The sequence below is a fragment of the Panthera leo genome, chromosome B1 (genome assembly GCF_018350215.1).
Source record: "Panthera leo isolate Ple1 chromosome B1, P.leo_Ple1_pat1.1, whole genome shotgun sequence".
In the NCBI taxonomy this organism is placed as follows: domain Eukaryota; kingdom Metazoa; phylum Chordata; class Mammalia; order Carnivora; family Felidae; genus Panthera; species Panthera leo.
Window position 1 is genome coordinate 79,387,051 of NC_056682.1, and position 17,843 is coordinate 79,404,893.

Sequence of the window (17,843 nt, forward strand, 5' to 3'; positions counted from 1 at the left end):
AGAGAGTCCATGCTGCCAGCACAGAGCCCGATGCAGGGATCAATGTCACTAACCAAGAGATCAAGTCAGAAACAACCAACTGAGCCACCCAGGCACTCCAAGACAAGTGTACTCTTAATCCCCTTCACCTGCTTCACCCATCCCCACCCACCCAGCCTCCGCCGCGCCCCCCCCCCCCCCCCAACACACACTCACCTCCTCTCTGGTAACTATCAGTTAGTTCTCTATAGTTGAGAGTCTCTTGTTTTGTTTGACCAATGAACTGGCTTAATGCAATGTCACCTGTATTGCTAGAACTGGTCCTCTTTGTAAGGCGACCTTGTCTCCTCTCTCCTACTTTGTCTGTGACTTGTGCGACCCTAGCCAAATTTTCCACCTTCTCCACTTCTTCCCCCCACAATCGTTACTGCTCTCAAATCTCCCCCTCAAGCTCTTCTACCCACCCTTTAACAGTTGTGTTCCCCAGGATTTGCCCAGCCACACTGCATTCTGCGTCTACATCTCTCTCCCAGCAGGTTTGCTATCCAGTTGCATGGTGTCATTTCCTACCTATATGCTGTGTCTCCAGAATCTTTGCCTCTAGCTTTATTCCTTGTTCTTGAAATACATACTCAAAAAAGGAAGCAAAGTACTGAATGTGTCCACTGGATAGCTGAGAAGCACCTCAGCTTCAACATATCCAATCCAAAAAATGTATCCTCTCTCCATAAAACCTGTTCCTCTAGATGGACTACCTCAGTGAATAGCACTCAACTGCCCAGGGCAGGAACTGAGGAATCCTCCTGGGTGCCTCCTTCCTCAACCCCCACACCCAATCACCCACCAAAACTTGCAGCCTCTGTATCCTGACCCCTCCTAAAGAATCAGCCTCATCTGCTACCAGAGTCTCTGGCCTAGGTGAGTGACCTCCCAACCTCCAGTTTCCCTTTCCTCAAAGGCATTCTCAAAACCTCTGCCTGAGAAACTGTTCTAAAATGCAATTCCTATGATGCCAAAGTCCTCTGCTCAAAACGTTTCCATCACTCCCTACTGTGTTACAAATGAAGCCTGAAGTCCTTACCCTCCTTCACCTGGCCCTTCTCACTCCTGCCCCTGTTGGCTCTGCAGCCCCATTGCTCTCACTGGGCAGGAGCTGTGGCCTCTCTCCCTGGCTACCAGAGCTGTCCCTCCAGCCCTATAGCACAATATCTCTCCAGTCTCCAGGCCTCTGGCATGCATTTAACTGTGCTTGGAGAATCCTTCTTCCCTACCCCCAGCATGGAAAGCTCCTAGCTTTCCTTGTGGCCTCAGCTTAGAAGTTACTACTTTCTTGAAGTCTTTGACTCCCTAGATAGTCCTCTTAACTATGGCCATAGCATCCCAATCTTACTCAACAATATGAATGACAATGCTTAATTAATCCTCCATCTGCCTCACCGGAACTCTGACTTCTGCGTGGATACACAAGATCTCTGTTCACTGTTAAGCCTCTAGCAACTTGCCCACAATAGGTGGAGTTTAACGACTTAGGATGACACTTTGTCCCCGCTGTCATGAAGTTATTATAGTGATAACTTTGTCCCCGCTGTCATGAATGAAGTTATTATAGTGATAACTGTGAAAAGATTTTTAATTTTTTTTCCTATGCTTAGCAAACACATACAGGGGTCACTATGAATCAGTTTTCAAAGTACTTTAGAAATAATTAACTACTTCTAGACACATTTATGGAGAAAAACCACTATCCACATTTTACACAAGAGGAAATCAAGGCACAGAGGAGTTAAACAAATTGCCCAAGGTTACACAGTAAATCTGACATCAAAGACCATGCTCTTCAATATTTTTGCTATGCTTCCTTTGACCTGCACTTCACAAAGAAAAACAAAACTATCTGTCACAGTGACAGAAGTACCATCTGCCAGATTCTGAAATAAAAGTAATGACAGGTCAATGACACTCCACTCCCTTGTACTTCTTTGGCTTTGTCCCCAACACTTTCAAGCAAAGAGCTTCAGTAATATGCTGGATTTCAACACATTATTACAGATGGTTTCTTCTCTTTAATAAATGAGAGGCCTATATTCAGCACTATACTTCAAAATATTGTTAACCTGAAAGAGGAAAAAACACGTGTTCACAGACTATTTCTACTATCTGTACTGGGTAAGCCACAACTGTGTCCAAGTTCAACCAAAGGAAGTCAGAATGGTGCTCTTTTGATGATGGGGACGATAATAACACCTACCATAGGCCAGGCACAGTTCTGAGATCCTTTAAAATGTAACATTAGGATTAAATCATACTACCCAGTAGGCAGAGTTCTTACGATCTCCATTTTACTAACAATGAAACGGAAAGTCAGGCACTGAGGGTCTAAGTGATTTGCCCAAAGTCTAGCAGTCTACACTGCTGATGAGTGGTGGAGCCAACTTTATAGTCAGAGATAAAAACACTCACCTTCTTAAAGAGTACTAAACAGCCTGTATTCAGACCTGAAGTGACATTACTCTGGCCAAACTGATTTCCTCCAGCCACACACCTCACCATGACTCGCTACCAGATGGTGATGGAATGCATACCTTGACACCCAAGGGCAGACAGTGCCCATGGGTGAACACGTCAACAAGGAAGGAGAAATCACACTCACCGTTGAAATATTAAGTAGCACAGGATTAACATCTTCCTCAGGAAACACAAGGAGGAAATTCTAGTTCAACCAGGGAGGCAGGCTTCCAGGGCAACAACACGGGTGTGATACCCGTGAAGCTTGAGACCTACATGTAAAGCGTCAGAGATTTGTGTGTGTGTGTGTGTGTGTGTGTGTGTGTGTGTGTGTGTGTGTAAAAGAGAAGGATGTCAAGCCTTCCTCATTACAAAAGCATCCCCTTGGCAAGTCTACAAATCATGTTCCTATATGAGGATAATCAAATACAGCAGGCTGTGGTTGCTGCTTGCTTTGTGTCCTGTCACAAAATACCAACCAATCCCTGCCTAAAAATCATGTTCATCTGACCTAACTAGACTGAAAGGTACCAGAGTTCTTAATGCACATCGTGTTTATGAATATTAACATCATTTTTTTCTTCTGATACCAATACAACAAGTCTAACTTAATGAAGTGAAAAGACTTTAATTTTTGTTTGTTCTTGATTCAGACCAGCAACTGACACTTAAACTGGTTTCCTGTGATCATCCACACTAAGCTGATAATTTATCAAAAAAAATTTCACTAAGGGACTGCAAAATTCATGGGTACGTTACTTTAATTTTTTTTTATTTATTTTGAGAGAGAGAGCATATGTATGCAAGTGGGAAGAGGGGCAGAGAGACAGGGAGAGAATCCCAAACAAGGCTCTGCACTGACAGTGCAGAGCCCGACGTGGGGCTTGAACTCATGAACTGTGAGATCATGATCTGAGCTGAAATCAAGAGTCAGATGTTTAACTAACTGAGCCACCCAGGTGCTTCTCATGGGAACATTATTTACAGATTGTTGTCAAAGCTACTGGTTTAAAGTTTTTAAAATTAATTACAATACTTTATCATTTCATACTACATAAATTCACTAATAAGTTGTGTAGCAATCAAAAAATGCATTAATATGATACATCACAGAACATCTCATGTTTTTATAGAGTATCTATAAAACATAAATTAACAAAGTCTTTTTAAATGCCACTTGTAGGAAAAAGAGGTTGAACTAAATGAAATAGAGCTACTACATGTATCCACATGGATAAATCTCACTAATATGATAGGGGAGGGGGAGTTGCACATATAGTTTGAAAACCCTTATATAAAGTCTAAAAACATGCTATTATTTAGGAATTTGTACAGATATATTAAAGTGTCTGGGAATAATAAATGCTGGTTTGAGACAGTTGCTACCTCTTGGGGAGAAGGGATAGGTTGCTACTGGGGAGAGGCAGACAGGAACAATTTTTTCCCAACCTGTGAGGCTAATACAGAAATGTTTATTATGAGATTTTATATATATATACGTGTATATATATACACACACATATATATGCTCTTTACAGATACATTCTTCATATACATTTATGTAAATATATATGTGTGTAGCACAGTTTACATTTATTTATTTTGAGGGGGCCAGAGAGAGAAAGAGAGAGAGAACTCAAGAACACAAGCAGGGGAGGGGCAGAGGGAGGAAAAGAGAGAATCCTAAACAGGCTCCACACAGTCAGCACAGAGACCAACGTGGGGCTCGAGCTCACAAACCGTATCATGACCCGAGCCAAAATCAAAGGACGCTTAACCCACTGTGCCACCCAGGTGCCCCTCTATGGTATATAGTTTTAATGAGCTAAGAACAGAGCTATTCCCATATGCTTCTCCACTAACATTTACAACCACTTATATCTTAATGAGAGAACATGTTACTTGAAAGACGATTTACACACAGTGTGCTTTCAATGAGTTAAGGTCACAGCTATTCCTATATGCTTCTGCATATACATTTACAAAAACTTACATCTTAATGAAACAAGAAGTTAGTGGAAAAATGCAATATCACACTTGTAGTTATTATGAGATTCTCTGTATCTTTTTATATTTCTAAATTATTTCATAATTTTGGCAAAGCAAAAAATACTAATGCCAAAATATGAGAACAAAATGAAAATTTACTCTACCAAAGGGTGGAAGGAAGGAATGGGACACAAAGGAAGAAGGAACTTGGGGGGGGGGGGGGGGGAGGGGCACAGTAGAGATTAAGAGACAGAGACTGAGGGGAAGGAAATGATACTCTTTTAAGTAGAGATCTGAACCTAACTGATCCTAAATCAACAAATCTCCGAATGTCTATACTTCCTATACAAACAAGCAACCAGTTTTATTTACAATAATCATCCTACAGGGCCTTAAATTTTCTTTCAGTCATGGTCCTTGTACTGAGCTAATAAGAACTGTCTCCCAACTAGATCATGAAGTTTACACACATTCCAGATAACCAAGATTTATCATAATCACTTCCCCTAACACAAGACCGCAGTTACACCCCATTATGGAGACAGCTAATGATTGTGGTTAAGGGTTTTAGAGTCAGACAAAAGTGGGTTCACATTCCAGCTCCTCCACTGACAAATTATGTGATTTGAACAAGCTTTCACACTGTTCCTATTCACTGCGACATACAGTCAGCAATCACTTAGAGTACGATTTATGGTAACTTTGCAGACTACCCACCATTTTTATATCCTTCATAATTCTTGCCTCTTATGACCCAAAAAACAAACAAAACCGTAAGGTAGTCAAGAGCTATTAGAGTCACAGACTCAAAACAGCTTCTTTGGGGATTTGAGGATTCTTTCATAGATGACAGGATTACCTAATAGCTCTTAGGTACATCCCTCTTAGAGATGTCTCTGGCTGCCTTTTCTCATCTGGAATTTCTCATCGTGAATTTCCCTTAGCAAATACAAGCACTGTCCATTAGTTGTCAAGGTTTCCTGCAGGTTAAACACTAACATTAATGTCCTTTAAAAATATCACTGTAATTTTTAAGTATCTGAAGGCTCCATGAGATGTTATCATCTCAGTACCTGGAGCACAACTCTTTCTGTCACCTTCAACCACCACCCCCCCCCCCATCAGTCCTCTGGACAGAGGCCTCCTGCTGACTGCTGGAGTCCCAGCTGTAGGTGGTTTGCTAGATTTACTGCAGCCTTACTGACACCTTCTACTTCACCTTCAAATGTTTGTGAACTGCAAATAAATTCTGGAGAATGTTTTCCCAAGATACCATTTAGCTTCGATTCATCAACTTACTTGCAAGACTTCAATATCCTGCACATTCAAACTTTAGAAGCCTTCCCAGAGTTTGTCAAATTTGTCTATCTTCTTGGTCACTGGTAATGAGGACATGAATGAATATACTCTTAGGGGTAATAAGCACTGAAAGGTTACCCAGTAGTCACTGGGCCAGAACAGACGTTTCTCAGGCAAGAAAAGGCCCTAATATTAAAACATGTGCCTACAATTTAAAGAATGACATCATACGTGTTAACATTTCACATCTGAATGCTTATTCTTAATGCTTTACATGTATTAACTTATTTAATCCAACTAGCATGCCTATACGGGGGATAGCATTATAATCTACATTTTATGGGTGACAAAACAGAGAAAAGCTAGGGGCACCTGGGTGGCTCTGTCAGTTGAGCTCATCGGACTCTTGATTTTGGATCAGGTCATGATCTCATGGTTGTAGGATTGAGCCCTACATCAGGTTCCATACTGGGTGTGGAGCCTACTTAAGATTCTCTCCATCTCCCTCTCCCCAGCTCACATGAGCTCTCAAAAAATAAATAAGCCAAACAACTTGATTAGGTTCCACCATCAGTGAGTGGTTGAGGTAAGATATGGACCCAGACAGACCAGTACCATCAACTTGCACTCTTAATCTTCTATGCTACACTGTGTCATCGGCTATTTTAAAAATTAAAACACAAAATGCCTGTTTTCTCCTCTTCCAAAAGTCAACAATGCTCCCTGGTCCCCTCCAAAAAAATAAGCAAAAAAAAAATGTGGTCAAAGGAACCCCAACAGATAAATAGGAGGACAGGGAAAACGCAACATGTCTGTAAGATACTGAGCACACCGGATGACTGACCCATAAAACATTCTAAATGAACACAGATGGCTAGTGGAGAGCTCTAAACAGAGACTATTCTAAATGGAGTCAAGGACCACCTGCAGCAAATAAGGTATTTGAAGCTTTTAAAGGCTGTCTAGGTCCATCTCCTAGCTCCAGTCAGACAGTATTTTTATAGAAAGTCTACATGCATACTGGAGACCAGCCCACTGTAGTAAAACCCCAAGAGAGAGTTTAAGACTTACCCCAGGTGATGCCCTGATTTGTCGGGGGTCCGTGGTGATTTCTTTGAGGCAAAAAATACCTGAATCTTCTTTTACATTCAGGGAAAAATAATATTTGTAACTTATCAACGTTTTCAATAATATTTTGTTTCTATACTTCTCTAAATTCCACTCAATTCCAGGATCAGCATGAAATTTAGAATCACATTTCTCCATCAATATTGGGACGTGAAGTGGCAGAAAACACAATTCAAACTGGCTTAGGTCATTTAACAATATATCCAGACCTGGGCTTTAGGCATAAAATAGTCTGTGGCTCCCACAGTGACATCAAAAACCCAGATGCAGTAAGCTGTCTGCTCCACACTCTTTACCTTGGCTCCACTCAGTCCTCCCAAGATGGTAGCAGCTCCTGGCCACACAACCAGATAACACAGAAGAGTAAAGAACCCTTTTGGTGAGTCTCCTCACACAAAAGGAAATCTTTTTCCCAGTCTCCAGCAGACTTCCTATCACGTCTCCATGACCAGAACTGAGAAACATCCTCATTCTGAAACCAGGTTAGAAGCACAGAAAATAGGTTCACCATAACGGAGTTAAGAGTTCTGGGACCCTTAACCCTGAATGCATGTTTTTATCACTGCCCAGGTGATTCTAAAGGTCAGCTAGGATTGAAAAAACACGGAGTTAGACTAATCCGCAGTGCCCTTAATCATCCTTCCCTGAGTCACCTGGGAAAAGGTAGAGACACCTGAACAAAATTCAAGCCAAAGAGAGAAAAGTAATGTTGGCTGGGCAAACAATAGAGTCTGCCCAACACTTAAATGCACGTTTGCAAAACACTTTCACACCATTTTACTCAATCCTCAGGCTGGGCTTTCTGCAACAGTCCCGTTTTACAAATAAGGAAACTGAGGCTCAGGATTACGATGTGAAATTCTTTTAAGTCTTCCAAATTTCTATATGTTTCAATGCAATAGCAACTTGGGAAATTTCCCCCGAAAGGAATTATGGCATGAACTATCTGTCTGAAACATTAATGTAAAGAAAGCAAAAAAAGGGGCGCCTGGGTGGTTCAGCTGGTTAAACATCCGACTTCAGCTCTGGTCACGATCTCACAGTCTGTGAGTTCAAGCCCCACGTAGGGCTCTGCGCTGACAGCTCAGCAGATTCTGTGTCTCCCACTCTCTGCCCCTCCCCCACTCACAGGGGCGCCCACACACGTACGCTCTTTCCAAAATGAATGTCAAGAAAGAAAGAAAACTCTGATGTTGTCCTGAAGTAAACAAAACAAAAAATCAAGTAAATATTAAAGCAAATATTAAAATATCAAGGCCTAGGGGCACCTGGGTGGCTCAGTCGGTTAAGCATCGGACTTCAGCTCAGGTCACGATCTCGCGGTCCGTGAGTTTCAGCCCCTGGGCTGATGGCTCAGAGCCTGGAGCCTGCTTCTGATTCTGTGTCTCCCTCTCTCTCTGCCCCTTCCCCATTCATGCTCTGTCTTTCTCTGTCTCAAAAATAAATAAAGGTTAAAAAAAAATTTTTTTAATAAAAATAAAAAAATAAAATATCAAGGCCTAAAAAAAGTACTAAAACTGAGTCTTGGAAGACTGAAATTCTAGTCCTGGCTGCCATCAGCACCCTTCTCCGGGTCTGTGATAAGAGCAGGTTCACTCAGAGGGGCCTACAGCTTAACTAACACACATCAAGAAAGCTAGACAATCTAACCTTACTAAAGAGCATTTTACATAACTATGTAAGTGCTTAATAACTGTAAGGACTGTTTGTTTAAAAAATATATTTTTTCCTCTAAAACAGAACAAGTTCGCCCAACACTGTCTAATGTAAACTTCGTGAGAGAAGCATACATAGCTCATTTCTATTTCTGGCAAATATGCTATACATTTGTATGAATCATAAGCATCTTAAACTATACAGATATCACATGAAAGGCTTACAAGAAGAAAGACTGTATTAAGAGAGGACACTGGTTATTCTAGGAGAGGCGTGAAAAAGAAAAAGGACTAAAAAATCCATTTAAACAAAGACTCCATTGAATTGGGTGAATGATCTCCAAATGTACCACAGAAGTCAATGATCCCAGACTTCTCTCTGGAGCTCCCGCCTACCCCCACTGCTGTGTCCAAATCCGCCCTGCACACAGATGTCAAATTCTGTCTCGAAACCATCTCTTTCCCATTATGTCAGCCTTTTGCTGAACACCCTTCAGTGATTCTCCACAGGATAAAGTCCACATTCCTGACCTCACTTTTACGACCCTCCATAATCTGAAACTGACCTCTCCCTTTATCCCGTTCCAAGCTGGTCTCCTCATGGCCCTCAAACACTGGGGCGGTCTAGTTTCTTTTCAGCTGTTTTCAATCTGACCAAGTTCTACAAGGTTTTATTCCTTACTTAAAACAATGAGTTCCCAAACTCCCAAGTCACATGTCTTCATTCTGACCTACAACAAACTCTTGTTTCTGGCAAAGTTAGAATACTTGCTTGTCACTGAATTTTTAACCTTTCAATATGTGTGTCTGTGTATCCTTTGTTTCTTCAAGAATTTAGCACAATGTGGGGGCACCTGGGTGGCTCAGTTAAGCGTCTGACTCTTGATCTCAGTTCAGGTCATGATCTCAAGGTTTAGTTTGTGAGCTCCAGCCCTGAGTCACTGACAGCACAGAGCCTACTTGGGATTCTCTCTGTTCCCTCTCCCTGCCACTCCCCTCCCCCCAATCACACACAAGCACCCTCTCTCTCACTCAAAACAAACTTAAACAAAATGGAATTTAGCACAATGCTACAGGTGTTCAAACATATTCCCTAGATTGAACTGAATTCAACTACAGGATGATAAACTCAAGGACAAGGGCCTTGGACTTATTACCTCTTCGAATCTCAATCCCAATATTTAATGAATCATAGATGTTAAATATTTGCTGATTGCCACCATCACTGAACCCAGCAGTAAGCCTTCAATTCCCACAGAGCCACCTCCAACTTCTTTAAATATTTATGGAATATTCAAACATCAAGACATCAGAACTACATAAATCCAACAAGTATCTAATGCACCCAGGAGACATCTTACAGGGCAATGAAAAACAGAAATCACTTAAACTCAATTCTGAAAATGCACCAAATGCTATTTTTGCACAACAAAGTGTAAAACATCCGAAAATTTAATCAGTCTGACCTAGTTGATTGTTATTCTTTCTGCAGCAACTCCCTCCACCTCATGTCCTCCCTTCACTTCTTGGCTCTCAGATGTTATACAGAAAGGCTCAACTGGTTAGGCAAACAGCTGACCTACACTGCAATTTCCAAACACTGCAGGACCTTACCAATGCCTCGAAGAAGTAGGACAAAAGAAACTGAACACAAAAGAATTAAGTGACCTGAGCAGCTGTCATGTAGCCAGGCCCTCACAGTAAAGGTGAATTAAACTCAGGTGCCCTGACTTAAGTCCTATTGGTGCTTGTAGTCTTTGATGGGAACTAGAATTAAAATTTAAGGAGTGGGCTGGGCAAACACAGGGTCTTCCTAACTTGCCTAAAGCAAGTGAGCTAAAGCTGTAGGTTTTTTTTTTTGCTGTCTTCTGGGAAAGAATTTAAGTTAATCAGGGGCACCTGGGTGGCTCAGTTGGTTAAGTGGTCAACTTCAGCTCAGGTCATGATCTTGTGGTACGTGATTTCGAGCCCCACATCGGGCTCTGTGCTGACAGCTCGGAGCCTGGAGCCTGGAGCCTGCAGCCTGCTTCATCGGATTCTGTGTCTCCCTCTCTCTGACCCTCCCCTCCTCCTACCTACCCAGTGTGTGTCTCTCTCTCCCAAAAGTAAACATTAAAAAAAAAAAAAAGAATTTAAGTTAATCAAACACAATGAGGAAAAAAATATACTTTCTGGGGGCTCTTACGATTATAAATTATGTTTCTTATGGTAAAGTACAAGAATCAAAAGGAGTAAGACCAGTTCACAGAAAGTCTACACTCTGGGGAGGAAGGCTGACAGCTGGCCCCCCAGATGTACCAGCTGCTGCTGGGACACCAGGCATGTGTCCTGTTGGCAGAAGAGGGAACATGCAGTCACATAAATAGCTTTCTACCAGTGGCCAAACTGGCTTTGCCATCTGCCTCTCCCCATACCAAAGCCTCCCCCCTCATCTTCCTAGCTCCAGAGGGAGCTGCTAAGGCCAGTAAGAGAGGAGAATGTACACTCCCCTGGCCACTGACCCAAGCCACAGAAAGGAGTCCTCTCCTTCACGTTCATTCACACATACACGTACACCCTGCCCTCTCCTCCCTCCTTCCTACATACTTACAGACTCTCCCTACTTCCCACCCAACACACATACCTAATCCCAAGGCACTGGACAAAAAATCATCCAAATAAGCCCACACATCCCAAAGTGATGCCCAAGCTTCATTTTGCAACACGAACAAGGTCAGAGAACCAAAAGGAACCCTGGACATCATCCAAAGAAGTTGACTGACCTGCTCCCAAAATTACAGGGGTGGCTCACTAAATTCTTCCTATTAAAACTTAGTTCAACTCATTCGTTAAATGAATATTTACTGTTCCAGGCACTGTGCTGGGTTCTTGAGACAGTTTGTTCAGTAGGTTTTAATCTTAATGCAAAATGGGGGGGGGGGGGGGGGGTGGTAGGGAAGAGGGTGATACAGGGTATTTTTCCCCAGAGTTGATATCTACAAACAAGTGTACAAGTGACTAATTCCCAAAACTGGGAATTACCGAATTGAGAAACTAGAGAAAAGATAAAGACCCCAGCAACACAGACTTGTAGAAGCTGGATACTGCCCTGTCCCCTGCCTGCTATCTTAAGAGGGCACTCAGCAGCATCCTCAGAAGGTCTATGGGCTACAGGTGTGGTCAGGCCACCCAGCTCCTCACTGGAGCTAATGCCGCCCCATATCCAACAGCATCACCAACTCGGTGTTTCAGCATGAATTTTAGCCTTTCTCCCTCCTAAAAAGAATCTCCTCAGATAATAGATATACCTACAGAGATCTATTTCTCCAGTGGCCATTTCGTAGTTTAAAAAAAAAAAGAAAAAACACACAGAGAAGAACCAGGGAGGTTGGCATGAAGCCTGACCAGGGTGAAATTCCCTATTTGCAGGCACTGCTGGTTCCAGCCAAAGGGTAGGCTGTCTGCTCCCCCTTACAAGCCGCAATCTTTGAACCCTCGCCGGCGCAGGAGGTCAAGAATGTGCGGAAAGCAGCACAAGGCCAGGTGGACTTTCTGGTTTGGCACAGGGAAGGACTCGGGACGAGATGGTCCGAAACGATCAGAAAATACCACGGTAAGAGTGTCGTTTCAGGGACTTTTGAAAAATTCAACACCCAGCAGGTTTTCAAAGAATCCCCAGAAAGTCCTCTGGAGAGGTCACGAGACAAGGCGAGTGAAACTGATGTTTCTGTTTCAGGAAAGACCGGGCAGCTTTTAGGGTGCAATCCAACCTGACCTCGGGCGGGCCGGGCAGGGAACGCAGGCACCAAGGGGTGCCGGGCTGCCGGCGGCGCGCTCCCACGCACGGCTCCCGGCTCTGGCCGCTGCCGAGGGCGAGGGGCGGGAAAGGGGACTCGCCGCCGGCTGCCTGCGGAGCCGGGCAGGAGGGAGCCCGGGGCCTCCCGGCTCCACCGGCGGCTGAGCTGGGGCGCGCGACTGCCCTTCGCGCTCCCGCAGAGGCTCCTGCCGGCCGCACCGCAGCTCGCCCGCGCCCAGGTCGCCGCTTACTTTTGGTCGCTGCGATGAGGTTCTTCCCGTCCTTGATGAGCTCCTTTATGAACTTGTTGGTCCTCTCCAGCTCCGCTTCGTGGGCGCGGATCCTCTCCCTGAACCACGGGCTGTCGAGGTAGCAGTCGCTGAACTCCAGGGGCTGCAGCCCCATGACTGCTGCGGTCCGCCACCCGCCCGCAGCGCCCTGCGGAGATCCGCGTCAGGCTTCGGGGCAGCGGCCAGGAAGTCCCGGAGAGGCGCGCGGCGAGCGCGGCGCGGACGTGTCCCTCGGAGCGGAGCCTGGCGGCCGAAGCGAGCGAGAACCGCGGCGCCCCAATCCCGGCAGCCCCCGCCGATGCCCGGGCGCTCGCGGCCCCGCCCCGCCCCGCAGACCCTCCCCGAGGCGCCAGCCGCCCCGCCCCGCCCCGCCCCGGGCGCCCGCCTCCGCTCGCCCCTTCTTTATCCGCCTTCCTTCTTCCTCCCTCCCTTCCCTTCTCTTCCTTTTTCCCCGGCAGCCTCTTCCTTCTCTTCCCCACGCGCAGTTGCCCCTCCTCTTCCTTCCGAGCCTCCTCCGATCTAGAATTTCGTCCCGCGCTTCTCCTCCACCCCAGGGACGCGTGCCCATCCCTTTTTTCGGCTCCCCCACTTGGGATGACTTCCCGCGGGCTCCCGGATGCAGAGAACTCGACCTGGGCAAGGAAGGGGAGACTTAGTTGCAGTCTATAATCCCCGCTCTGCCAGCGACTGCACGCAGAGGTCTGGCCTGCTAGGGGAAACGTTGGACTCCTTGATCTCACTTATCCTGGGAGCGACCCTGAGCTGTGAAAGTTTCTCGCACGCAGGGCTCGCTTTTCCTTATTCCCGTTCCCCATCTGCAGTAAAATGCGTGCTGAATCTCCGCTTTAATTGAAAGCTTTACATGAGCAGGAAGAGTTTGGGGGCCGAGAGCTTCTATTACACCCTGCTGCGTATCCACACTGAACCGCTTGGAGGGAGAGAGAGGGGTGGCTAAACCACTGAAAAGTTGTCTCTGTTGTATTCAGCAGATTAAATTTGCTTGGGTAGGTGGAGATGATCTTTATTGTTCTAAAAATAACCGACGAAAACAAATGCCAGGTTTCACGAGGTGCGGGGGTGACGATCAAATGAGAATTTGTGTCAGCACACATGGAAAAGTATTTTGTGTTCTCTGGCAGAACTCGGATGTGTCTCCTAAAAAGCTAAGATATTTTAAGTTCCTGAAATGTATTTCCAAAAGAAATCAATTGTTCATTACAGTAACTTTTTATAATGGCAACTTACAATTTATTAAGCAATTATTATGTGCCAGGCACACACCAGGAACTCTGCGCACATTTTTTACAAGCTCACAACACATGTTTACATATATAGGTTTACTAAAGATGTTGCTTTCCACAAAGAAACTTCAAAGCTATTCTCTAAAACTTTCAGACTCAGCTCTAGGTAATTAAGAATCTGTTTGGACAGCATGTTGTAGGAGCCTAACCCTCAGGAAGAAGTTAAATAAGCCTCCTACTCAATGAGCTCTTTTGTTACAAAATAGCACCTCCAGCGTGGGGCTAACCCTCAGAAAAACAGATAAACATTATTACTTTAATGTCCATCCTCCAGAGAGTTCCAAATGTTTTACAAATAATGTTTAGGCATTGAAAGCTTCAGTTCCTACTAAAATCAGCAGGGGGCTGGATTCTTCAGAGAAGAGAATAAAAGAGGCAAATAGACGGGGAAAGAGGCAAGAATAAAAGGGATGTAAACAAACAGTGAGGACCTGGCAAAACAAGACAAATTGACAGGCACTCAATCCTCTAGGCCATGGGGTGCCTGGGTGGCTCCCTTAAGCATCCGAATCTTGATTTCAGCTCAGGTTATGATCTCACAGTTCGTGAGTTTGAGCTGTGGAGCCTGCTTGGGATTCTCTTTCTGCCCCTTCCTGGCTTGCATTCTCTCTCACTCTCAAAACAAATAAAAATAAACATATTTTTTTAAATTCCTCTGGGCAAAACCCTAAACCTATCCTCATAAAGAGGGGCTGCTGATACTCCTCAATGCATTAAACATAAATTTAACGTTTGAGCCAGCAATTGCACTCCCTAGGCATGTACCCAAAAGAAATGAAAGCATGTTTGCACAAATAAATACTTGTTCATAGTAGCATTGTTCATAATAACCAAAAAGTGGAATCAGCACTAATGTCCATCAACTGATGAATGGGTTGATAAACACAATGTGTGTATCCATACAGTGGAATATTAATCTACTAATGGAATATTAATAGAGAAAGATTAAGGACTGATGAATGCTACAACACAATGAACCTTCAAAACATAATGCTAAGTGAAAGAAGCCAGTCACAAAAAGCCACATATATTATTCAACTCATGTGAAATGTCCAGAACAGGGAAATCCATAAGAGACAGAAAGTAAATTAGTTATTGCCAGAGGCTGGATGGTGGGGTGGGGGTAGAATAAGGGTTTCCTTTGGGGATGATGAAAATAATTTAAACTTAGATTTTGGTAATGATTGTACAACTCTGTAACTCTACTAAAAATCATTAAATTGTATAATTTAAATGGGTGAATTTTTTTTGGTATGTGAAATACCTCAACTATAAAGTTTAAAAAGGAGGGTGGGGTGGGGGCTGCTCCAGGAATGCCTCTTCTTCCTTACCACTTTCTACTTCCAGCCACAAAGACTCTGGTTCAATGTGGCCAGATATTTAGATATTTTGGAGCAAAACAATTATACAATTATACAATTGTTTAAAACAATTATACAACATCATGAAAATACTGTTACTTGTGTCTTTACACATACACACACACATACACACACATACACACACACACTCCCCAAAACAATTTAAACAGCAGGTGAATATAAATCTTAATTCAACGTTAAAAAAAAATTTTTTTAAAAAGGGGGCGCCTGGGTGGCTCAGTTGGTTAAGTGTCCGACTTCGGGTCAGGTCATGATCTCATGGTTCATGGGTTCGAGCCCCACGCCAGGCTCTGTGCAGACAGCTCAGAGCCTGGAGCCTGTTTCAGATCCCGTGTCTCCCTCTCTCTCTGCCCCTCTCCCACTCACACACTCTCTCTCTCCCTCAGGAATAAATAAACGTTAAAAAAAAGTTTTTTAAATCTTAATTCAATACTAAATAGCTCTACCAATGATCACCAAGAGTGGAAGGCCCTAATTAGTTTTATTCAGTTACACCTTGTACCTGGCCTGGTAGAAATGATCAGTAACTGTGGAATGAATGAGAAGTATGGCCAAGTAAGGGAAACCCTTATGGTACAATGGTACCATTTCTCCTAAAGAAATTTAGGAGCTCCAGGGCACCTGGGTGGCTTAGTCAAGCGTCCGACTTTGGCTCAGGTCATGATCTCGAGGTCTGTGAGTTCAGGCCCCGCGTCAGGCTCTGTGCTGACAGCTCAGAGCCTGGAGCTTGCTTCAGATTCTGTGTCTCCCTCTCTCTCTGCTCCTCCCCTGCCTCAAAAATAAAAATAAATATTAAAAAAAAAAAGAAATTTAGGAGCTCCTAGTCAGCCTCCCTACTTAGTAGTTGTACCAGCTTAGCAAAGGAAAATCTCTAAATCTCAGGCTTACCATCTATGGCATGGAGACAATGATGCTGCAAGTGCAAGTTGGTTGAGAAAACTTAATAAAATTTTTGTTAATAGTAATTTTTGTTTTTGTAAAGCACCTGCTGAAAGCAAGAATGCTGATGGTCAGGAGGAGGCAGAGATGAAGATTACATTCCACCAGTATGTGAAAAATGGGGGGGGGGGCAGGGCAGGGAAACCTGTCCTCCTAAAATCATAGCATTAAACCATGTAAGACAGAATTCAAGGAAAGTGATCACAAAAGCAGATGCTCCAGAGTTCCTAGGCCCCAATTTTGTTCATTAATCAATTCATTCTTCCCACAAATATCTGTGAAGTTTCTATATATATTACGAACCATACTAGGTGTTGGTGGTACAGCAGAATACAAAACAGTGTCTATCCTCACTGTGCTTTTGTTCTCTAGAGGGAAATTGGCATGGTACCAAACAACAGCAACAACACAACAAAACAAAACACAAAACCACACACAAATATATACCTAATTTCAAATTAAAGTGCCATACAGTTAGAGTAAAGGATGTGTGAGAGATTCTAATTGAGAGCCTGATATAAATCAGGAGTAAGGTCAGGAAGACAATGACTTCTGGTCATTTAATCAGTGACCAGAAGAATCAGTAGGAGTTAACCATTAAACAGGGGGCTTTGAGAACAGAGTAGTCCAGGCAGAGAACCAGCCTCTGCTAGCCTCTGGAATGAGAAAGAGTCATACATTCAAGAGACTAAAAGAGGTTAGGCAGCTGAAGCATAGTCGTTGAGAGATACTGGCTCAGGCCAACACAGGTGGTGGAGGATAGGCAGGGGCCACACCACACAGAGCCTCATAGGCCATATGAGGATTTTGGATTGTACCATAATGCTATTGGGAGCCTTTGAAGAGTTTTCAGCATGATGATAATGTGATCTGGTTTGTGTTTTCTCTATAGCTCCTGTGTGGAGTCCAGAGGGAAGGCTTTTGGAGTTGTCTGGGCAAGAAATGGCATAGCTTCACCCTCTAAGTAACAGTGCAGAAATGAGGAGTGTCAAAGATGGCCCCAGGCTCCTGTCATGATAGGTTAGATGGGTGGAGATGAACTTTACTGAACATTTCACTGAAAGGAAAACAGGGGATAAGAAGTTGATGTGTTGACTGGGATGGGCAAGATCAATTTCAGCTTCAGACTCATTAAGCTCTAGGTGCCTAGGAGACATACAACTCTGTGTGTCAGGTAAGCATTTTTAGGCTTTGCTCGGTGCCTGGATTAGATAAGGATTTGAAACAATGCAAATTGGTCAGGTTCTAGTCTAGATAAAATAGAGGTTAATACAGATGAAACCTTCCCTTTATGTAGGTTCCTCTACATACCATGTCGTCTTCCCCTGATGAGTAACAAAGTTGCCACCTATAAAGTTCAAATAAGGGTTCTACTCTATTCTTTGGATATGTTTCAGGGTGAGTCAGTTAAAATTAGGTCCAGACACATTATAACAGAAAATCCAAAATAACAGTAGTTTAGACCACAAGGAATTTATTTCTCTCTCATGTAAAAGAAGTCCAGAAGTAAATAGCCTAACGTGATTCCAGGGTCCCCAGGGAAGCACTGGGTTCCAATCCGTTTCACTTCATAATACAAGGTGGCTCCTACAGCTCCCTCT

General features: G+C 43.8%; 1 protein-coding gene across 2 annotated transcripts in view; it reads right to left on the reverse strand.

Annotated features, from left to right (window-relative positions):
- ARHGAP10 (Rho GTPase activating protein 10) overlaps positions 1 to 12,895 on the reverse strand; it is a 320,443-nt gene extending 307,548 nt beyond the window's left edge. Inside the window, exon 1 of one of the 2 annotated variants that reach the window (XM_042935344.1) lies at positions 12,582 to 12,895. In XM_042935344.1, coding sequence (XP_042791278.1) covers positions 12,582 to 12,735 — 154 coding nt within the window. In that variant the 5' untranslated portion in view covers positions 12,736 to 12,895. The remainder of the gene's footprint in view (positions 1 to 12,581) is intronic. The other variant, XM_042935343.1, reaches the window with a different exon arrangement.
- Positions 12,896 to 17,843: the final 4,948 nt, after the last annotated feature.